At 39.4% G+C, this 23,349-nt stretch overlaps 3 protein-coding genes across 12 annotated transcripts in view; 2 read left to right on the top strand and 1 right to left on the bottom strand.

Annotated features, from left to right (window-relative positions):
• VPS35L (VPS35 endosomal protein sorting factor like) overlaps nt 1–2,772 on the top strand; it is a 44,112-nt gene extending 41,340 nt beyond the window's left edge. For both annotated transcript variants that reach the window (XM_021539798.4, XM_085592306.1), the window contains exons 30-31: nt 1,379–1,525; nt 2,019–2,772. In XM_021539798.4, coding sequence (XP_021395473.2) covers nt 1,379–1,525; nt 2,019–2,117 — 246 coding nt within the window. In that variant the 3' untranslated portion in view covers nt 2,118–2,772. The remainder of the gene's footprint in view (nt 1–1,378; nt 1,526–2,018) is intronic.
• On the bottom strand, nt 1,557–13,040 carry KNOP1 (lysine rich nucleolar protein 1). Of its 7 annotated transcripts, none has more exons than XM_085592322.1 (6): nt 12,931–13,040; nt 10,734–12,096; nt 7,165–7,236; nt 6,621–6,698; nt 3,840–4,302; nt 1,557–2,141 (listed from the first exon to the last, which is right to left on the bottom strand). In XM_085592322.1, the coding sequence occupies exons 1-5, from the start codon at nt 13,038–13,040 to the stop codon at nt 3,991–3,993; spliced, it is 1,935 nt and encodes a 644-aa protein (XP_085448448.1). In that variant the 3' UTR covers nt 1,557–2,141; nt 3,840–3,990. The 7 variants fall into 7 exon arrangements, with proteins under 7 accessions (XP_085448448.1, XP_085448450.1, XP_085448449.1 ...); XM_085592324.1 differs by having other exon boundaries at nt 12,554–12,970; XM_085592323.1 differs by having other exon boundaries at nt 12,664–12,970.
• The window catches only part of IQCK (IQ motif containing K), a 38,234-nt gene continuing 27,866 nt past the window's right edge, over nt 12,982–23,349 (top strand). Inside the window, exons 1-6 of one of the 3 annotated variants that reach the window (XM_021539797.4) lie at nt 12,982–13,063; nt 14,225–14,304; nt 14,941–15,055; nt 16,396–16,493; nt 21,927–21,979; nt 22,095–22,172. In XM_021539797.4, the coding sequence (XP_021395472.2) occupies nt 13,039–13,063; nt 14,225–14,304; nt 14,941–15,055; nt 16,396–16,493; nt 21,927–21,979; nt 22,095–22,172 (449 nt within the window). In that variant the 5' untranslated portion in view covers nt 12,982–13,038. Of the gene's footprint in view, nt 13,064–13,317; nt 13,770–14,224; nt 14,305–14,940; nt 15,056–16,395; nt 16,494–21,926; nt 21,980–22,094; nt 22,173–23,349 lie in introns of those variants that run through there. The other 2 variants (XM_085592332.1, XM_085592331.1) reach the window with 2 other exon arrangements.

The raw sequence follows: 23,349 nt of genomic DNA, 5'->3' as shown, positions 1-23,349 counted from the left end.
GTATATTAGGGGTTTGTTTGCATCTGACTCCTGTATGGAATTTGTGTGTAGGAATGTTTGTAGGACTTGAAATCTACGGTTTCTGAAAGGGCTTTTTTTGTTTGTTTTCTCCTTTCAAGCACACTTTGAGTAGGGAGATCCTGTGTTAGTTCACTGAGGCTGTTGTTGCATAGAAAACTGATTTAAGGCTAAGCAGCACAGATACAGGTGCTTGGCCTGCCTTTGCCTCTGCAGCCTTGGATTTGCTCCTCTGGCCATCCTTATTTGCAAAGAGGGACCATTTGTTTTGTTTTGTTGAGTGAAAGTCATTGAGAGATTTAGATAAAAATTGCTCTGTAAGAATGAATAGTTGTTTGAGGAAGCTGTTGTTGCTGAGGAAATAGAAGTGATGAGAATATTGTCAGAGAGCTCTAATTGTGCTAAAGTAAAGCTGGTCATAAAATCACTGGTATTTGGATTGCTTCAGTGTTGGTGACCTTTTATTATTCATCTTCTTGGCTGCTCATTTAAATGAACAAGACTTTAATGATTTTGTGTTTATATTGGTTCATTTCCTTTAAAAGCTATAAAGGAAAATAAATTATTTTCTCACAATAAAATCCTTTCACCAAAATGGCAACTTGGAAGAGAACAATGCATCTTATTGTTAACACAGTGTGGTCTTTTCACAGTATTAGAGAATGCTTCATTTATGTGACAGTGCTGGAATGGAAATTTTTAGTTCTGGACAGTTCTGTAAAGTTCAAGCTGTTTCAGGTCAAGAGAACATGTAGCAGTGAATCCTCTCTGCTTTGTGTGGGGAAGACTACTCTTATGCACCTTAAGGTCCCTCCTCAGCAATGTTAGGGGAAGTAGCTACAAATACGGTACAAATATGTTCATATCACCGAGTTTCAGTGAAAGAATAGCAGGAAAAAAACATCTTTGGTTAAATAAATAAATAAAAGTAGAAATAGACTGGGAAAAAAAAAGGCTGAAGTTGCATTTAGATTGATGATAGTGGTCTCTAAAAATTTACAGCTAGGGTGCTCTAAGTGCAAGGCTGGTTGGTGGGAGGGTGATTTCTATGCAGTTGTAGGGAGTCTGGAGTTGTAAATGTGTCAGACCTACATACTGTGCTGTGCCAAAGTGGTATGACACATAGCAGTCTGAGTAATTATTTTATTCACAGCAGCTTATGTTGATTTATAGCTAGTGTTGCTTGGTGCATTTTGAATGGAATATGAAAACTCTGTATTCTTCTGTCTGTAACTATTGCTGTGTGTTACAAAAGGAGTGTCCTTTGAACTTGTGAGGGCTCCGAGAAGCTGGTGAGGTTAAGCTGGGTGTTTTGGGATGAGTGGACAGTAACATGGGAATATTTCTGTGTTCATCCCAGACCCTGAAGCGGCAGAGCCAGCTGGCACTTTATTTCTTTAACACCATCCTGGCTCATGGGGACCTGCGGAACAACAGACTGAACCAGCTTTCAGTCAATCTCTGGAACCTCGCTCAGAAGCATGGCTTTGCTGACACCAAGACTATGGTAAGGGAGTGAGACAGATAATGCAGAGAGGTTTTAGTTTTTAATATCTTTTCCCACTCTTTATTTGGGAAAAGGTAACATTTTCTTGATCTGAATAAACCTCATCTCTTTACAAGCTAACTTAAAAAAAATCAAGTTATTTTAAAACCCCAGCAAGTTATTCTTCTAAATGCTTCTTAATGAACAAGCAGCTTTTCTTATTTCAAGTGGTCTGCATCTTTTTAGAATTTTAATAGTATGACAGGCATTAAGAAATCTGAAAGTGTTGATTGTTCTTAACTTTTTGTTCAGTACAGAAAACTAGCTTGAAGAGAAATGCTGCATTTTTATTTTGTGGAGGAACTGCCTGGTGAAAGCTTGTAAAGTGGCATTTGAGAGCCTGTAAGAAACATACACATGATAATGAGCATGATAAAACACCTTCAGAAAGATGAACTGACGGCTGTGAAATAAGACACTGAACATCTCCAAATACCTTTCTTTTCAAATCTAGGTGAAAACCCTAGAGTACATCAAGAGGAGAAGCAAACAACCTGAAATGAGTCATTTCACAGACTTGGCCCTCCGGCTTCCTCTGCAGTCCAGGACCTGATGAGTGCCTCTTCCAAGGAGTCACCTGCACAAGGGAGCATGGAACCAAGGCCAGAAATCACTGATTTACATTTTCACTGCAGGAGTTCAGTGTATTTTTATTTTCCTTACTGAGACAAATTTACTTGGGCACAGCAAAGGTAAAACTGTTCTGAGTGCAATAATTTAACCTGAGTTTCTGTATCCAGTTTTACCATAGTATTGTTATTTTAAATGCTGATTTACATTGAGTAAGCAGTGTCTTGAGCCTCTATGGTTGCAAAAGCCTTTTGAGATCTGTTGTAATTTTAACAAAAAAGGAAGATAGTCTGTACAAATGAGTTCACAGCCTCAAAACTTCATCCCTCTTGCAGAACAGTCATTCTCCTCTGCAGAAAGCAGCATTTCCATAGAACAGTCAGACTAAGTTGTGCCTCTGCTTTGGGATGCTGCCAGCATTTGTCTGACTGGCTCCAGTAGCAGAGAAAAATGGCTGAGGTGTTACCGTTCTAATTTCTACAATACATTTACATAGACATGTTTATGTTTGCATTTTAGTCCAGTGATGTTTTGTAAAGTAGAAGGATCTTTAAGTGTTGGAAAGGAAAATGGAAATGATGCCAAGTCCTCTATATTTGCAAAGAGCACTATCACTGAATAAAACAATTTGCAGCTCATCTGTGTGTTCTGGGGGTGTTTGTGTATACAAATCTATCACCTTACCCTTCTGGAATTCAGTTACATGTACTGTTACTATTGCTAATAAAATCTCTCTCATCCGTTCTGCCCCATGGTAAGGAACCATGTTAAGACCTTACATCTATTACTAATTTTGCTTAGTGTTTTTTTTTTTTTACTCCTTGCAGCTGAGGGCTTGAATTCAGCATTTGTTTCAAACCAGAAGAGAAAACAGAACATTAACTACCTGAATTTCAGTAAAACAAGAGCCAAAACCTAGAAGGGCTGGTGGAAGCTGGTGCTGAACACTGACAGCACTGATGCAAATCAGCATCATGCTGAGGTAGTGGTGGCTTAAATGACACCTTAAAGGAGGAGGTTTTCTCCAAGAAGTTTAGACCCTGCAGGAAGAGCATCTTCCTCTTCCCAGATACAGGAATGGATTCATGGCAACCCCTTAAGTGGAGTCTCAGCAGAATTTTCACTTCCTCTCCAGAGCTGCCCAAAATGCATCAGAACCAAGTGCTGCTTTGTTAAGTGTGTTTTCTGCTGGAGGCAGATGCTTTCAGGTACAGCAGTCCATTGCAGAAAACTCTTGTGGAAAAGTGAAGCTGTCTTAAAGAAAGGTAGTTCTGTTTGTGCTAATCTCCAAAATGCTTATACTTTCATTTTTAGATAACAGCTGCTGATTGAAAATCCAACTGTCAGAGCATAGTTCAAATACAGAGATCTTCAATGCTGTCTTATTATAAGGAAGATGTTAGATTTTTAAGAATTACTTTATCAGTTAAAAGTCTGCCCTCATCAAATTTGAGGGCACACCAGTACTGTGTCTTCAAAGTAAAGCACCATCATTTTGTACCACTGTGTAAAAAATGTGAAGATTTTACAAAACAATGAAATCCTTTTGAATCACTTATGATATAGAAAAAATAAGTTTATTAAATCAGCATTTAAAAAAAATACTACTGAATTTCAACTAATTGCAGGCATGGCACACATCTTCAATCTTTAAAGCAGGCTGTCTCTTGCCTTGAAGAACATGATAAAGGTTTGAAAAACTTACTGTTTGGATGAAGTGAGGACCCAGCTCCACTGGTACATGCAGTTGTTCAAGTACTTCATAAATGAAATTTCTTCAGCATTTTGTTATTTTATTTCAAGTAAAGAGATGTAGAAGGCAAAAATAAATTTCACGTCTTTATTACTTCTGAGTTTTAATCTTCAAATTTTATGGATCTAGATGCATATTTGTCTATATATACTTTTTTGTTGGCATTAGGCTGAAATCCAAGACCAATTCCTCTGCGTTGCTTCAAGTCCATTGCTTTATCAAACTCCATCTTCAGAGCCTGCTGTAACTTCTCCTGCCCTTCCTGGTTCAGAGCCATATTTGGTTTGTTTGTATTTGCTGAGGGACTTTGGATAGGCACAGAACCTTTTTTAAAGCCACCCATCAGTCTAAAAAACTTCATTTGTTGCTCAGAACTTTTAAAAGTAGCTGTACTCCACTGTCCAAGCTTCGTATCCTGTAAGGCAAAACAAAGTTAACACTAAAATTTAAAACTACCAAGACCAAGGAAGATCATTTCTGGCTGGGTACCATGAGAACAGAACACAAACAGGGGGGGCCTGCCTGACAGGGGGGCAGAGCTGGGAAGTGTTATTCCATGGGCAGTGCCTCTCCAGGGATCTGGTAAAAGACTGACCCAACTCTGCCTGAGTGCACCTTCATCAGCATTTCAGCCATTTCACCTGGAGCCAGGGGTTAATGAGCTTTGAGACTCTCCTTCCCCTCTGTCCTTAGCAATCTTGGCTTTCTGCTCCCTCTCTGCTCCAACAGCCAGACAGCATCTCCTATTCTAAGAAAACTGTCAGCCTTAATCCTCTTCTACTGTCACTTTGTAGGGTTATCTTTTCATTCTTCCACTTCCGAGTTAGGGAGCTGCTGTTTTCAGCAGTGTTATGTTAGTTGTGGACACTGTTCAATCTGGCTTACAAGCTTTAAGTAATTCTCATCCCACTTTTAAATTTAAGCATTCTAATCCTACTAATTACAACTAATATTGCAAGGGTGCAAAACCAGAGGGCCTCCCCTATCCAACAGGACTAATTCTAGTTCTCTTAAAGCCTTCCCTCCCTTGCAGTTTGCTGTGCTCTTTGTATTTACTGTACTTGCATTTAACTGTACTCTCTGAACTACTTCACCCCTTCAAGATTTTTCTTCTATCTGTAGATTCTGGCCCCTTTCTGAAGAGACAATACCCAGCCAAAATGAGATTTCAGCTGTTTGTGGAAAACCCAGATACACTGTAGGATTTACAGAGTTCATGAACTTTTGGCTTACTTAAGAACAGGCTTCATTATTCAAGTGTATTTGACTCCTGAGCTACAGCTTTGCAGTCACTTATAAATGCTTTTGGCAGGATTTACTCAGAATTTTTTCTTTAAAATTGGGCATGATACTAAATGGCAGAATGTCCAATTATTAATTAAACAGACTGAGCTGGCTACATCAAAGGAAAAAAAAAAGTGAATTCAGTGATATGCTTATGTCAGCCTGAAATCCTTCCAACAGAACAGTTGCAGCTTGCATCAAACAGTCATTCTCCAGCAGACAGCCAACATGACACACAGCATGCTACACAACTGTAAAATTAAAAAATGCAAGGCTGGAGTATCATTCACTATCACAGGCCAGAATACCTGCTATTGAAAGAAAGCTACCCATAATAGTTCAGCCTTTCGACCTTGCAAGTTGCTGCACAAGCCCAGTCTGTGACACACATACATGCACACATCCAGATACTCACAAGACAGATAAATATAATTCCTCCCTTTGCAATGGGAGACGTCTGCACAGATGCAAATATAATTATGGCTTGTCAAAACTCTGTTTTTAAGTGAGCTGCTGGCAGGCACTACAGCCAGCTTTTGCTGAAGCATTTCCAGCTCATTTTGTGGAGCTGATGAATTAAGTTTTCACAGCTTCTATTCTTCTGCATACTACTAAACAGAGACAGATCAGTGCCAAAGAACTGAGATCTCCTGCCAAGGATGTCATTTTTCTCAATGACTTCAGAGTCTATTAGACAGTTGTAGTTCCAGAGCTATGCAGACTCCCTCCCACTATGTTAGATCTACAGAAGTTGTTTTTGGCATTTTTTAAGGCATATTCCAGCTTTCTAGGCATTCTGGCAGTCCTGTAAAACAACAGAAGCCGGAATTACTAGCAAAGCTTTCTTTCCACCTCAATCTTCTTACCCTTGGCTAAATACTGCAGCAAGTTTCCACTACCTTACTGTGAATCTGTCAGGAGCCAGGCTGAGCAGGATGCAAAAGCAAAGAATCAGGAATCATCTTCCAAAGAGGTGGAGGGAAGATGCAGAAGCCATGAGAGGACTGACTCTACATATCACACGTGTGTTAACATTTGCCACTCCCTTTACCTTTCCAGGTGTGTCCCTGTTGCTGAATGTGTGCAAAGCCTTGCAGGTAAGAAATCAGATACACTTCAGTGACTGCTGCATCTATAACCCAAAAATTACTTGTATTTCACAGTAAGCAGAAAATGCTTCTGTAGCAATTTTTGATGGCCCATTCTCCAGAGGAACCAGAGAAAAATGTTGCTTTTGAGGACTGATGATGGGAATTGGAACACTGTGCAATGGCAAGGAGTTCACTGCTCAGCTCTCAGATTCTTGGCATTGGACCAACTTTTCTATAGCATGACCTGAAATCTGCAGTCAGAAGGAACACTGTTGTACATGAGCACCATACAAAAAAGAGCACAGTGCTTTTTACAGGCAGTATTTCCATCAGGTTGAGGTCTAAACTCATACATTACCTGTCCCACTTTGGAACTGAGAGCCTTGGTTTTGCCAGATTCTCTGTCTATTTCTTCTTGCAGGGCCTGCCGCCTTACCTAGTGTGCAGAAAAATTCCACATGCAGCATTAGACTGTGTCCCATGTGTTAAATGACAATTAATTCAAAATGAAATAATAAGAGAAAACCAAAATAATTAGTTATTTTCAGAATTTTGCAAGGATAATTAAAAGGTGCATGGGATCCTTTCACACATTCAACATGAGAACCGTAATTTTTTAGTGTATGTTAAATGAGTGGTTTCTGTATCAGGTAAGTCTAATTTTCTAACTGCCAACACTGATGAGAGGCACAAAGAAATGTGCCTTTAACTTAGTAAGTAACTTCTGACATTGACTGTACATTTTGGACTTAACCCACTCATAAAGCACATTTTAAGCAGAGCTTTATTTGGGGAAATCTAGGTACAGATAAGCAACAAAACAGTTTTTTTTGGTATCAATTCCTATGCATATGTTAAATGCTGACTTGCTTTAGATCTTACCCAGTTAGGACAAAGCATACCTTGTCTATGTTAATTTCATCACAGTTTCCTTTCTTTTCCTGCACAATAATTACACAGTCATCTAGATGTTCCTGTAGAACAGGAAAAAGCTTGTATGATTATTTTTATACATTCTGGTTAATTGGAATTTACACAGCTCTTACCACAAAAGTAGTTAAAACAGTAAACAATCAGTAGTATTATTCAGGGGCAAGAAGAAATAGTCAGCTCTAAGATGAAAATGCCAATTAAATCTGTGTATTCCTATGGAAAAACCTCAGAGATTTTCTTCTTTAATCAAGATAAATGATTTTTAGATTTACACATTTAATAGGAACCTGCCAACAACACTGGCACGCACACTAATGTCTGCAGGCAGAGTAATTTCAAATTAAACCATTTTGTAAAAGCTTAAATTTATACTTGAAGAAAGGCACAGAGACAGTGAAAGTTAAAAAAAAGTTAGAAGTTGGAGTTAAAATAAATAAAGGTCTCTCTGAAACAATAAACAAAAGCCAACCAAGAGGCAGCTGCACTGTGCTCCCCTGTGGATGACGGTGCCCAGGGAGCTCCCAGTGTGGAAGGAGCACAGGGACAGGAAGGACTCATACCTGAACTGTCCCCTACAATGGCAGCCAGCAGCACAGCATTCCACCTTTGAGAGCAAGGAACAGGAGCTGATGGAAGAGACAGAGCAGCCCCAGAAGGAATGGATGTGCTGGATGGCAGGAGGTAAATCTGAGAGTCCACACACAACTACACCCTGATCACATCTCTACGAAGCGCAGCCCTTCTGCAGCTTTAGCTCCCAGTGACTGGCGTGCCTAAACCACTGCTCCCAGCCTTTCTCTTCCAAATCTGTAATGAGGAGAAGCTTTTTGGGCAGCCAGTACAGCAGGGTAAGTATTAAGTCCAGGATAGTGGTAAATGAGAGCCATAAGCTTTAGACCAGCCTGGAAAAAGTGGCCATAGAGAAGATCTATTGATACGGCTAACATAATAAACCAAGCATGAAACAGCCAGGGAAACGACAAGGAAAAGATTTGTAACATACTTCTGTCAGCAGAACCTCCTGTTACTTTTTTGAGGCTTTAGTTATATTAAAAGCTATCAGTGATTTACCTCATTTTCTGAAGCTACCTTTTAAACACTGCTTTCACACACACACAAGTACATGCACTATTAAAAATGCGAGAACACTGTCTGCAGGAAGGACAGCTCATGCTCTTGGAAGAACAGAAGAAGCCAAAAACAACCCCCAATTTACTTCTAGATGGCCTGGTACTGTCTTTTCAGATATATTAAAACAAGCAGGTAAACTGTCCTGACAGGACTCTGCAAACAACTGCAGCATATTTTTTCTTTTTAGCTGGAAGGAGGGAGCACCCCCATCCCAGCTCATTCCCAGCACAGTGCTGACATGCTGAGGGTTACTGAGTGGAAAAAAGTACCCCATGGAGGTGTGCCAAGCTCCCTCCAACTTCAGGGAAAAGGAGCACATTCACATGTGGTAGGGTTATGCTGTCTGCTGGCAAACAGCATCAAAGCAGTAAAAAGAGTCCTCACTCCTCACTGCCTGAGCTGTTTGCAATGGGATCCAACGAGAAAAACACCAATCACTAAATGGGTGTCACTCCACATTTTTAAAATTTGCTCTTTTACTTGCAGGGCAAGCCCAACAGAAGGTTTTTCAAGGTATGCAGAGCATGTGACATGCTGTAGATGAAAACATTTCAGGACTTGGCACAGTTAAATGCAAGAGCACATTATCAGCCATTTATTGGTGCAGTGTCTTTTGGCCTGGCAGGAACTAGAACTTGCTAGAGCTGACTAACACAGACCTCTCAATATTCAGGTTTTCTTTTGAGTAGTTTGATATTATTAAAGGAGCTGCCTATGGGAAAGAGGAACAAAACATGCATCACTCTACTCCCTTCTTCTCAACAGTTTGCAAGGTATTTGCTGTGGTTTCCATATTAACTGGTCATGGAAGTTTACATGTCATTGTAGGGCTTATCTTGCCTCCACACAATGTAAGCAGCTGCAAAATCCAAATAATGTCTGACAATCTCAAAAAGGCAATGCAATTTAATTAGAAAATATATCTAGCAATAAAACCACCTTGTCCTTTGAAAGGTCAAAAGGAGAAATCCACCTTGAAAGCCCCAAACATCTGCTCACCTCATGACTGATAAGCATACACACTCCCCTCACAAGCCCCTGTGAAAAAAGCCTGTATCTGGGTCTCCACATGAATCTAGATTTAATTATTAGCACTAGACACCAGGTTTCCATAGAACTTGAGGTAACTGCATCTGAGTGCATGACAAAGCAAATGAAGTGAAAAGCAGCTCACATTATGGTCTACCCTTAACTTGCAAAATTCTTCTGTGATACTTTCTTAACTAGTGCTTGAAATTTAAATAAGCCAAGCATTCAAAATTCTTGATAGCAAGCAACTGGAGTGCAGCTTCCTATTATCTACAGGAATAAAAACAACCTCCTAGTAACTTGCAATGTGCCGTTTTCAAAATTAAGTTTAAGCAGCTAAAAATACAATAGATACCTCTTGATTTTCTGAGCGTCTAACATCTGAATTTCCAATGATGACAACAGAAGCTGGGCATGTAGGTACTAACTTTTGGCACCCTTAGCTTTAAAATATTTGATATGAAATATTATATATATTCATTTATATAAAGAAAAAAGTCTGTATGTCAAATATTTCATCAGTTCCTCCCCATGATAATTTTACCTCAGAAATGGCAAGTACTGCAAGACTCTTGGATGGGATTTCCTTTACCAGTCAGTCAGGATACAATCCCAGTTATCCTCAGTTACAATTCACACAGTTCTTACATCTATTTATTTTTTTGCATAGATTTATTGTTTTAATTAAAACTGTGTGTTTAGGTCTTTAGTATTTTTCTATCAGAATTTGTATTTCAATGCTCTTGGTCCAGTCTACACCTAGGATTCCTAAGATTTTTTTTCTCTGTTTTGTTGGAATTAGTGAACAGGTTTTGGCTAACTTTTCCCTTTGTTTCTAATATTACCTAACTCCAGCAATGACAGCAGCAAAGCTTGAGGAAAGTCCAACAAACAGATGAACTCATGCTGCCAGGTTACCACTGCTCAGGGTAAATGACATGGAATTCAACTCCTGTGTGATGAGGAATGTTTTCACTTTGCTCAGAGCGACTGAGCATTTACGACTGTACAACCCCACTTTATTTTGGGGCCAATACTTGCTGCTAGTGGTAATATTTACATTTTCACAACTGCAGCACTGCATGGTGACAGCAGCAGGCATCAGTGCTTCCCTACAGATCAGCTCAGCTGGGCTTTGATCCCTGTATGGGCCCTTCATTTATGAGCTGGATGTGATGATCCCCGTGGTCCCTTCCAGCCCAGAATGTCCTGGGAACTGAACTAGGACCTGCTGAAATGGATCAGCTGATCCTGATCCCCACACCCAGTGGGGCCCTCAGTGTTACCCACAGGCAGAGCAGCCTGCAAAGCTTCTGCCCCAAAGGCTTCCAGCTCCTCAGCAGGAGGGAGCAAAGCTACTCTCCTCTCTGCAACTTACCCCTGACTCACTCCATGGCGATTCTGTCTTCATCTCTCTTGCAACTGCTTTTGAACCTGGTTCTTCAGCTAAGTCCTGTGGTGGTACTTTTTCTCTTTTTTTCCTTTTTCTGTCACAGAGTACAGGATTACTACTGCATAATGCCCCATCTGCAGTGTCCCCTGTAACACACTGAGCTCGCTCCATTTCACTCTCTTTCTTCTTATGGCTTTGTAGAAGTGTTTTTTGGCTTTCAGAAGCACTGTCATTGTTTAAAGAAACTTCTGAGTATGTTGTTTCCTTTTCCTTTTCCTTTTTCTTAATCTTCTTCTTTTTCTTCTTACTGACTTCATTATTATCCTTTAAATTCTTCCTGTGTTTCTTTCCAGACAGCTCTTCTTCCTCAAGCTCAACTTCTTGCTGTGCTGGGAGATGCTTATCAGGAATGCAGTGACTGCAGTCTTGCTTATCTTCATAGGCTGAGGAAGAAACAGCTTTTTTTTTCTTCTTCTTCATCTCTTTGATACGCCCAAAGTTCTTAATTTTGTCCTCTTCCTCTCTGCTTGTCAATGTAAATTCCCAGGAATTATCTTTCTTCCTTTTTCTGAAGTCACTTAATGCAGTAGGGCTACCAGGAACTCGATGCATGTAGTCCTCATTTACTGCCAGTGGTAAAAAGTAATCAGATTTACCTTTCTTTTTCTTCTTTCTTCTCACATAACTCTCCTCACCATTCTGGGCATTTTCTGTGTCATAGTCCTCACCCATAGAAACTGCTTCATGTGAAGTGCATTTGTGGGGGTTTTTACCAACTTTTGCAGATTGCCTTTGTTCACTGTCCTGGATGTCCTCTAACAAAAAACTGCGTTTCTTCTTTTTTTTCTTTGTTACCTCACCATCCAATTCCAAATCTGAAGCAGTATTCTTTCTCTTTTTTTTAAAAGATAATTCATTTTTTTTAGTACCATCTGTGCGATGATTTGAAAGCTCCACATCACTACTCTCATTATTCTCCAAGGAGAAATGACACTGGACTTTTTTTTTCTTCTTTTTGATTATTTTAATTTGTTTCTCTGATTCTTCTTGAAGTTGTAAATCCAAATGACCTTTTCTATTCACAAAGCTTTCTAAATTACCTTCTCTGAGTAATTCAGAGCCAACTTTCTTCTTCTTTTTCTTATTATTCTTTGGTTGCCATTTGTGTAAGCATTCATATTTTAAATTTTCCTTTTTCTTTGTCTTCGTCTTTTTCTTGAAATGACCATTGTCCTCAGTTTCACTGACAGCTTGAACATCTTCCTCAATTTTAACGCTAGTCTTCACCTTTTTCTTTTTCTGAATAGGCTCCTCACTAATTTCTTTTCTCTTTTTCTTTCTTATCATTCTAAAAAAGGAAATGAAGCTATTAGCGAACTGCTTCAAAGAGATGATACAAGTCCCAATCTACTTGGTCTTCCTTTATTCTGAAACCATTCCTGATTTCCCATTGTCCCTAACATTCTTTCTAATTTCAGTCTGCCTTCCATGATGGGAAGCAGAACATACTGACATACAGACACATACAGAAAATACTGTTTACTAGGGTGATTATTTTTATCATGTTGTTTAGTGTACCTTATCTTAGTTTATAAGATTCTATTTGTCTGTTTTGCAGCACCAGAGCACAAGGTTTCCACAGAAATACCTACCCTCAAAATATCTTTTCTAAAGGGAAAAACATATCCATGTGTATACAGAGTAGTTTTCCAGGTACCTGTGACTTTTCACTTAGCACAGAACTTCACACCGCTTTACTGCCCGCTCAGCATCACCCGACCCTTCCACGGCACCGGAATCATTACCCTCAATTTCCTTCTATGGGCGATTTCCTATCCTTGCTCTCCGTTTCTTTTCTCACGACACTTACGCCAATGAACTGGTTACAACACAGAAGCCTTTAGCACCCACTTACTGATAAACTCAATGATTCCCACTCGGTTTACACCACCACCGAGGCACGCTGTCAAACCCCGGGGAGCCCCCGCCCAGCACAGGGAGGCACGGGGGGTCTCGCTGTCCGTGCGGGCCCCGCTCAGCCCCGCGCCCACCGCGCCCGCGCCGTCAGCCGAGTCTGCCCGCTCCGGGCCCGGCCCGGGATGCGGTGGCGGCGGGGCCGTGCCGTGCCGGTCCCTGTGGCGGCCAGGCCGTGCCGTGCCGTGCCGTGCCGGTCCGTGCTCACCTCCCGCGGCCACGTGCAGCGCCGCCGCCGCCCCGGAAGCGATCGCGCCGTGCCCGCCCCGCGCGGGCGCGGCCGGAGCCGCTGCCGGGCAACGCGCGGGACGCGGCCATGGCGGCGGGCGGCCCGGGCGCGGGTGGGACACCGGCCCGGCCCCGCTCCGAGCGCCCGGGCGGGCCCCGCGCCGCTCCCCGGCCCTCGGGGCCCCTCAGGCCGCCCGTGCCCGCTGCCGGCCCGCCCCGGGCTGGGGCCGCCCGCTCCCCTCAGCACCGCTGCGGGCCGCGCCCCGCCGAGCGCCCCACGCCGCCGGCAGCGCTCTGCTCGTGGCCTGCCGCAGCTTCTGTCAGCCCCGCTCTGCCCGGCTGTGCTGGCCTGGCGCTCTGTGCGTGCCCCGCGAGGGAAGGCAGAGCCGGCTGTGCCACTGCTGGTTAAATGGACGTTAAATTGACGTTAAATTAATACAAAACTGTTCTCAGGGCAGCATTCTGATAGCAGAGCCCCAGAGTCTGAGACTGCACTGCCTCCCCCAGCGGGGATATCTTCCCTCAGCACTCACGAACGCCCAGAGCGGGCGTTTTGCGCTCCAGTGCCCCTTTCCAGCGCTGCAGGAGCTCGGTTGTTGAAGCCGGGCCTGCAGACCCATGGATTTATTGGCGGTGCCCAAACCTCACTCAGCGCGCTGCTGGAGCTGAGCCGGGCTCGGGTCCCAGGCTCTGCGCTGTGGGAGCTGTGGGTTTTCTCATATCCTTGTCTTGATCCTTTATTTTTCTTAGCCTGAGTCACTCAGTAATCCTTGAGGGTCGTGTACAGCTTTTAGTTCGTCGGTTTTTTAATTTGTTTGTGTAGGTTTATTTGTTTTCTTTTTTTTTTTTCCAAAGTGGAAACAGTAATACTTAGCAATGTCCGTGGGACTTAATTGTTTATAGAGGAATCCACTATGAAAGTAGTCTTGTCCACTAGTAAAAACAATGGTTAATTCAGTGCAAGCGTGTGCATTCTACTTCTGTTGAAATATTTTGTATGATTATTTTGGTTAAAAACCTTTTTCCCAATAAAGGGTTCTTTTGTTAGTGAGAGCCTTGCACTTGACTTAAAGCTCAAGAGAAGACATGACAAGAGTCTCTTAAGTTCTTGCTTGTTTCAAAACGTTAGATTTCATGTTAAACAAATATTTATTGCATACTAACTTTTATTCTTTCAAACCTAAATAAATACCTTAAAAAGAATGTTGGTTTAGGAGGAAAATAAATATTTTTTTAGAGTCTCCTGGTAAATGTATTTTTTTTTTTTTTGGTAGTTTTAGAGCATGAAGCAGAACAGCCTCAAGTTTCAGATGTTCCTCAATCAAAACAAGATCCTGTATCAAAACAAGAATCAGTGAGTGCAGTTCAAGTAAAAAAATCTCCATAGAGATGTATTTAAAATATTTTATACAACTAAAAGTGAAAATTAGGTACCCAGAGGGTAGACTCATTCATAAAATGAAAACAAAACTATTATTTTTTCAAGCAACTTCTTTGAACCAACAAATGTAATATTCCAAATAATTGCTTGTATTTAAAACAACTTGGATAATGATAACAAGAAAAGTTTATTTTCTTTAAAAGGTGAATGTCAGGGCTTCTGAACAATGTGAAAGAGATATTTAAACTTCTGAGTGGAAAATACTTATTCAGAAAATGCTACCAGTATTAATTTCCAAATAATTATTATTTCTTGAAATGGATAAAATATTTTATAAATTGTGATATGTCACCATATTCTGTTAAAAGGTGTCATATACCTTCTGTTAGGTTTGGATGATTTTACTGTGTTGTAAACTGCAGAAGTTTTTAAAGTGTAATTATATATTTTCAAGGATTCAGAAAATACATAAATAATACAACATTTGAATTAGACATTATAATTCCATAATTTTTAACTGACCTTATAAATTTTTTTCTGTTTAATTTGTTTGTATTTTTTTGTCTAGTCTGTTGGGGTATTTATACAGGATACATTTATTTTGAGCAGGTGCCTTTGGAAGCAGCTATTCCTATGGAACAACTTTTTTCTGCCCCTGCAGCCCAATATCTGCTTCCCATACTTGGGGAAGCTCCCCCTGGAGAACCCCCTGATCCAAAAAAATGTGAGTAGGAGTATATTACCTTGAACCCTGCTGTGATTATTTGTCTTGCACATGGCAAGGACTTGTAATTTATTTAATTTAGAGTGTTAGCAGCAACAACAGCTTTGCTTGTGGGGAATTTGCATGGTTAGGCCTCTGCTCTGAAAACAGGGAACCAGCTTGGCCACTTGGTCAAGAAGAAATATCAAATTATGCATTACAAACCATCAGCTAGCTAAGGTAGTTCTGTGCTCTTCTGAATAAGTGACTTTTTATTTAGGCACTTAAATCAGAAATGGCAGGCATTTCTTCCTCTGATTTAATAATGCAAAACTAGGATCAATAGACTAAGTAGACAATTGAATTTGAGAACTGCTGTCAAAATACTGTCTTTACCCACCTGATTTCAGACGAGAATGGAAGCAGCTCTGAAGTTTTGTTCTTCCAGTTTTATCAATTCCTGTACTTTATAATAAATTTACTAAGCAGCAGTGTGTTTTTATTATGCATTTTAGCCCTTCATTTTGTCTTCTCTTCCATTCATTCTTGCTCATTAGGAACTCCTGGTGCAGGTCAGAAGCAATGTTACCCTTGGCTTTTACATAACTAGTGTCCTCCCAATTATGAGCATTTTCTGGCAGTATATGAACCAATTAAAGGTATAAAGCTGAGAATAAATTCAGTGTTTCAGCTGTGTTGTCAGAAGAGAACACTCCTAGGACTTAATCTGTGCTGATCCCACCAAAACCTGAATAGTGCCTGAATGGGGAGAGGTGCAATGCAGGCAGCCCTCTGAGAGGGGAAAGGTTGGGTACATGGAGTCATGTTAAAATCTCTGAAGGATATGGCAAGTGTGGAGCAATTTATGACAGAGAAATCACAGTACCACTAAAATATAACCTTTGGTTTTTCCTCTGTCTAGAAATTCAGTTTTATGACTAACTCTGATAATGCAGATTGTAAAGGGCATGAGATACCAAAGTGGTCTAACTGCAGCAGCACTGAGTTCAGCACAGGCTAATTTCTTCCTGTCAGGATAAATTAATTCACAGAGCTTTTCACTTCTGTGACTAAACTGCTTCTGGTGTCTGAGTTTATTCTCTTAAAACTAAATCTGACATCTCTGAGGCACACTGAGTTTGCAGTATTGGTGCACATTTAGTTTGAAATTTACCCAAGTTTGTGTTGTGTTGAGAAGTGAAGATAAACCTGTGGCTGTATGTGAAGGGATTGAATCTGCTTTGTCCAAGCTGTGATGGTATTGACAAAATGACTGGTACTGACTTTATGATATCTTATGGTGCTGTTTTTGTGAAATCCAAGTGCTTAGCTGTAAGTGAAGGCTGTCCTGTTTTGCTCAGGCTCTCCTCGAGAATATTTGGAGTTTTACATCTTCCCAGTGGTCTTACCAGGACTGGCTGCACTTCTGCATGAGACAGAGAAGGAGAAGTGTTTTGAGGTTAGTTTGTAGTTTTCATTTCAAATCACTGGCTGGAAGTTACAGCCTTTATATTTCCCAGGCAGTATTTTTTTAAATTTGGTCTTTTGCAAGATAACCATCCACAATAATATCATATAACATATCATGGGTTCTTTTGGATTTGGCTTTAAATGTTATTTTCTCCAGTAATTCAGAGCAGATTACATTCTACATGAACTTGATCATTATGACAATCTCTAGCTCTCTACAAATCCTCCTTAAATGTCTGATTGTATCTAGCCTAAATATTGTTGTGTTTTAGAGGAACAGGCTTCCTTTCACATTAATACTTTCCACTCATTTGAGGGTGATGTACAGAACTTGAATTTTACTTTGTAACTCAATTATTTTTGCTGGTCTGGCATTGTAATAGACGAAAATTTTCTATTTGAGCTTGTTTTTCTCTGTAAATCCCATTTAACTAGAAGACAGTATCTGGCATGAATGAGCTTATAAAAATGCAGATTTAAAAATAATTGTTTGCTACAAGTGTTTTTCTAAATTTGTTTTCAGTATATGTCTAGAGAAGAGAGACATTCCTCACTGTCTATAGTGCTTTATTTTGAACTAGGACTGGTGCAAAATAAAGTATAAATACATTCCTCATTGTATCACAGCAGCCTAGCAAAGCCCCAGCAATAGCTTAGGTACTGGGAGCTGGGAGGATTCCCATAATTACTGCTGTTTTCTCAAACCATGGCAATTTGAATTTCAGATCCAAACCTGTAAATTTAATACTAGTTATTTCAAGTTTTTCTCAGTCTTCACAAAATTTGTGTGTCTATAAACGGATGGATTTACATGTGTGTATACATATCTATAAGCTGTGATGAATACAGGTCAAATAGGAAAATGGTTCATTTATATGACATCTGTCTGTCATTCCTGCCATCACATATACATTAGCTAGCCAAGAACAGATTGAACTTATATATTACTCATCACACTTTTAATAAAATCTATTTTGATTCTTTTTGGGTTTTTTTTTGGAAGCATTTAACCTTTAGGAGAAAGGCATGTAAACCATTTGTAAATGGTTTAAAATACAGGCTTTGATAGATGATAGCTATTTCTGAAGGCAATAAAACTTAAATAGAAAGATATTTTAAAAATATTGACATTCTTAGAAAGATTTCTGTTTAAAACTCAGAACAAATTTAAGGTTAATTTGTCTATTTTTAATCTGAGAAATTTTACAAATCTTTAGTGGTATATGAGAAAGTTTGTGTGCTGAATATGGATTTTGTATGGGTCTGTGTGCTGCTTTGTAGAAAACTACTAAAAGCAATTATTTTATAATGTATAGAAGCTTGATAAAAATCAGTTCAGCTTATAGAAAACACACTTATGTGAAGAGATACCCTACTATTGGGGATCCAAGCTCAGGAAAGCAGGCTGAGGTCAGGGGATAGTTTTCCACTGTGACCTAATTTCTTCCTCCTTTTGAACAATAACTGGGAAAACAATAGTTCTTTATGCTTGCCATATAATTGAATATTTATGTTCTTTTCCATTGTTGTCCAGGTACTTGAACTTGCACATTCTGTTTCCTTATCTGACATAAATATGTGATTTTTAGTTATTCTTTAGTTGGTAAGAAATATGTTCTTATTTGGAGGGGAAAAAAACCCAATTGCTATAATTTGTGTTAAAATGGCCAATGAAATAACTTGAACTGAATTTTAGGATCAAAAGCAGAGTCCATACAACCCAAAGTAGGAACAGGGAGAAAGGATCTTGTGACAAACACATTAGAGTACAGGTTACAAAAACAAGAGGACAACAAAGATTCAAAAGATTCATGGAGTTCATGAGAAAACAGGACATGAAGAAGATTAATTGTGATGAAGCTACCGAAATCATGAAGAATGAGAAAATAATATTGGGTTTAAATTCTGGCTAGACATGAGTCACTGAAGCCTGCAAAGGGCACTTGTACAGAATAAAGCAGTGGAAGATAAATGGAAGAAGCACTGGAAGGGAGGGAGGAATACTCAGACTGGCTGCAATCAATGTTGAATGAGCCCGGGAGAAGAGAGAGGGAATGGTGAGAGAGAAAGAAGAGTGGGATTTTGATGAGAGGGACTAAAGGTTTTCATGTTTTGAAAGAAAATTAGGATGAATGAGAAGAGAAGGAAAAGGTAAATAGGAGAGCTTTTGAGCAATTGAAATTGTGTTAAGGAAATCAGATCCTGGGGCCAACAGGGGAATTCAAGGGAGAGATCAGAGAAGGTGCATCCATGTCTGGAGAGGAAGAATTGTACAATCACATGGGAAAGTCAGGAAAGGGAAATGGTTATGCTGGAAGCAGGGATTTGTGTAGGAAAGATCTTTTTTGAAGGGTGATAAAGAAACATAACAATTTATACATTTAATTTAAAATAGGCTCTCTTGCATTATGTGATGCATACAAAAAATCTGAAAAGCTAAAGCCTAGAAAAACCACCAGCTGCTAGATACATGTGCAGACTTCAAACTGACATAAATATGACAGCAGTCTGCAGAAGCTTCATTTTTAAATTAGAGATGAAAGAAACCTATTACTTTGCCCAGTGTATTCCCTCACTGATTTTTTTTTTTTTCCTATCATAAGTTCTCCTGTGTTTTATCCCATCTGCTGTCAAATGCCTACAGGGGAAAGACTATTTTCTTAAATATTTTCTTTCATGAGAACCAACTAATGCATTCATTTTTCAGCATTAAACTGAACAATGTATAAATGTTTTTATTAGAATAACTCTGACTTTTCTTTCTAGTTAGCTATCACAAAAGGAGGAAGCTGTATCAGGCTCTGTAATGGAATATATTTAAAATTATGATAGATCAGGGAAAGGGAATGGAAGGAGGTTTCCTAATGACTTTGCCATCTTCCAATCACCAGTATATTTTCATTATTATTACCAAGCACATCATATTTAAACTGAAAAATGGAAAATGAATTCTGAGTATAAACAATTTATAAACACATCTGCAGGTTAACAATGCACATTGTACAGATATTTCCTGTTTTTTATCCGGATTCATGCAGCATAGGAGGAATGTGTCAAAGGCAGGTCAATTTATGTAATTTTTTCCCTTTATAAATGTTGACTGCTGTGCAACTAATGATTTAAATCACTAGCAAAATAAACTGTTTCCTGGCAAAGAAAATAAAAAAATATTCAGCTTGATTGAATTCCTCTCTGCTAAGTTCACTGCTTCTAAAAGGATAAAACAAGATGAATTTGATCACTTTGGTGATGGCTGTTTTGAGAACCCTGTACTGATAATTTTTTCCCATTGCAAAGGAAAAGCAATTTATTTAAAACAGATTAAATTACAACTGCTAGATTAAATCAAATTTTGTTGTCAAAGTGTAGAATTTATTCTCTGAAACAATTCCCTAAGTAATGAGACCCCTTTTCATCCTGTGATTGAGAATAGCTCTACAGTGACATTCAGACTCTGCTGCTTGCTTACAGCTTCTGTGCAAGGCAAGATTTGTCCATTTAACATTTGAAGTTACTTATAGAAAGCTCTGCAGTGAAGGTATTGGTCTCTTAAGGTTTAGGTGTTAGGCTTCTTGGAACAGCATTTGGTATTAGCATAAGTATGAAAATTGCACGAGGATCTGTGTTTCTTCTTAACCAAGCACTTAATGGAGCCCTACCTGTACCCCAAAGCTTTGGTTGTCACAAAACAGATCATAAAGGCAGATATGGCTCAGGATTAAAAATTGTTTTATGATGATGTCATCTTCTGTTCTTCTGCTTTCTTGGTTTTTTTTAAAGCTCTCTCTCTTTTTTTCTTTTCTTTTTCTTTTTTTCTTTTTTTAATTTTTTTTCCCTGTTGGAGTCAGACTGTATTTCTACCAAGGGGAAGATTCTCCTAGAAGATTAAAAGCTTTCTTGGGTATCCTGTAGGACTGCCCTGCAGTCCAGCACTGAACTTCACACTTGTCATCCCCCAGCTACGAGCCTGCCCTGTGTTCTCCCCTGGGCAGTCAGCACCTCACACGACGTTCCTGTTCCTCTTCCACTTCACCTGTGGCTGACCCCCACATTATGACATATCCCATGAACAGAAAGAATTATACTATTTACAACATTTTTTCCTGCCTCTCTGTTCACATCTGAGGATAATGCATAGAATAAATTAATTTTTCATGCATTAAATTTTCAATTACATGTTTATTGTTTTTTCCTTAGCAAGTGGTAGTAGTATCTTAACCTCTTACATTTTAATCAATACTTCAGCCTCTTCTGTGACATTAAGCAGTTTCACAAAAGCTTTTGACCAGTGTGAATTGTTCTCCTAAGAAGCAATTATTACAGCTGAATCTCCTGTTTGGCAGGGCAAGTGTTGGGATAGGAGCTCAGCTTGCTTTTTTAGCTGCTACTGTGATGAAGCACTTGGTGCCCTGGGGCTGCAGGGGCTCGATGTCTTTTAGGGTTCACTGTGACTGTGTCCATCCAGAGCACATCTCATGTCAGAGGGGTTCTGAAGCTGCTGATCCAGCTCTTCTGTTATTCCAACCACAACTCCATGTTCTGTTTTCCACATTATGGGTACTGTGGTTTGTGATAAGCAGAATGAGCACCTGTATCATTTATACATTCAATCTGTCAAGATGGAATGTCAGAGGAAATGCTTTTAAAAAAAAGATTTCCTAATCCATTCTGGCTTTATCAAAATTCAGGCTCTGAATGGCTGGCTGTGGTACTGGCTGCTTGAGTCCCTAAGGACAACCTGCTGCAAAACATTTTGAAAAATCCTCTTTGTTGGTTAAGATTGAGAACTGGGAGCAAAGGGCACAAATGTTTTGCTGTGAAGCTCCAGGTTTTGAACTTTTTACCTGGTTCTCTGTAATGTCCATGGTCTCTGTGGCTGTGGACAGACAAAAGCCCTTCTTTGGTTTTGCCTTCCTTTCTGGGCCCAGCAGACGATTTGGTCAGAGCAGCCATACAATACTCTGCCTGTGGGTATTCACAACATCTTCAAGCTGGTTCCATGCAGGAGGAAACAATATCCAATCAATGTTCCCTCTGTCTTTTGGAAGAAAATAAGTATTTTGAGTATGATAATTTAACAAAATGGCAAGGAATTTACAACATATTTTCATGTATGAATGAATTATGTTAACTTCTTCACAATGACATTGCCTCTTAGAGCACCATTCAGAGATCTTTGTTCTAGATATACTGCATCAAATATCAAGATAATATATGTAGAATTTTCTCACTCATCATTTGAATTGAAATAATTCCACAAAATTTCTAAAAGTTTTGGCTGAGTCACTGGCTGTTGGCAGTAGAATAAAGCATAGATATAGTAATGTACTGTATATTTTATTTAACAAAAACAGTCAATTTATCTTAAACATATGACCAATCTGAAGATAATAAATAATTTGAAACTTTCTTCTGTCTTTAGGGAAAAAGAACCACATTTATTCCCTCTGATTTCCTAACTGAGTGGTTATACAAGTAAGTTAATCATGTTTTTTTGCTACTTAAGTATGTGCAGTGATTCCAAGGCATTAATTTGCAAATTGAATAGCTGAAATTTAAATTAAGATGAGTTGTTTTTCTTTTTCTTTAGCAATAATCCAAAGAGGAAGGATGAGTCATTCACAGAATTGTTTTCCATTCCTTTTGTTAAGGACTGGCTAAAGGACCAGTAAGTTATTGCAGTACTCAGACTAATTTTTTCTCCTTTTATTCTTTTGCCTCTGCTATCCTAAAAAAGTAATAGAGCCTCAATATGTTGCAGCTGTGACCTCAAAAATGCCCTTTACTGTGTGCAACAAAGAACTATGTGCTAGTTTCTAACTGGCCAGTGTATTACTTACAAGGTATTTTGTACCAGCATTGTTCACAGAAAAAATAATTTTGAATTCCTAAACATTTTAAATGTAGAATGTAGGGCATTTTAATAGTCTTCTAGTATTATGAACATCTTTGTGTTAAGGAGTAAAGCAATGTTTTCAGTGCTACTTTCTCCTCTGGAAATCTTAGAGAGTATAGTCAAGAAATTCTTCTTTAACTGTAAGCAGCTGCTTTCAAAATGCCTGTAACAATCCATGGCATCAGGATACATTTCTGCAGACATTTATGACTTTGAGAAATCAGCACTTGTTTTTGGCAGCCTCAATTATATAGTCCTTGTTATTTTCTTAGAACCAAACAGCACAATAGTTTTGAAAGAAATGCTACTGTTCTTGAGACTGCATTTACTTTAAAATATAGCTGCTATGTGAGAAAAGCAAAGGATTAGTCCACAGTGATGGAATAAGAAACTAAGAGAGGTCAGATTTTAAAGAAAAATTTCATTTTGAAAACTTAACTGGAATCTGGATTGAGAATTGGTGAAAACATAGAGATTAATATCTTTGTAGAAACATTTACTTTTTTACATGATGTGAGTGGAAATAGAATTTTTTTCAGTTTTTGACATGTGACACTTGGGACCTTGAGACACCAATGGAGCAAGAGGAAAGCTCCTTATCAGAGGTCTTTGTGGATAAGCTGGCAATTGTGTCAAAAGGGTTAACTTAGATTGGTTAACTTTGGTTCCCTGAGAGGTGATCATGTGGTCAGAGCTGTGTAGGACATTTCTGCAGTGCAAGACCCATTTGGAGAATGACCCATTTCATCTCAACTCTGGTACCCCCAGGCATCGTGCAGTCCTGGCACTGCTGTTCAAACCTGCCTCTGGTGGGACACATCTCTTTCATTCTGTCAAACACAGTTCTTGCCAACAAGATGCCCATTTAAGGTGTAGTTTAATGCTTTGTAATGTGAGCAGAACTGCAGCCTGGTTGTTGTACCCATTTCTTAAGCACACAGAAGAGCCC

Source organism: Lonchura striata, chromosome 14 (assembly GCF_050655825.1).
Source record: "Lonchura striata isolate lonStrDom1 chromosome 14, ASM5065582v1, whole genome shotgun sequence".
Lineage (NCBI taxonomy): Eukaryota > Metazoa > Chordata > Aves > Passeriformes > Estrildidae > Lonchura > Lonchura striata.
The sequence above is the reverse complement of the archived record's forward strand: the minus strand, read 5'-3'. Positions and strand labels throughout refer to the sequence as shown.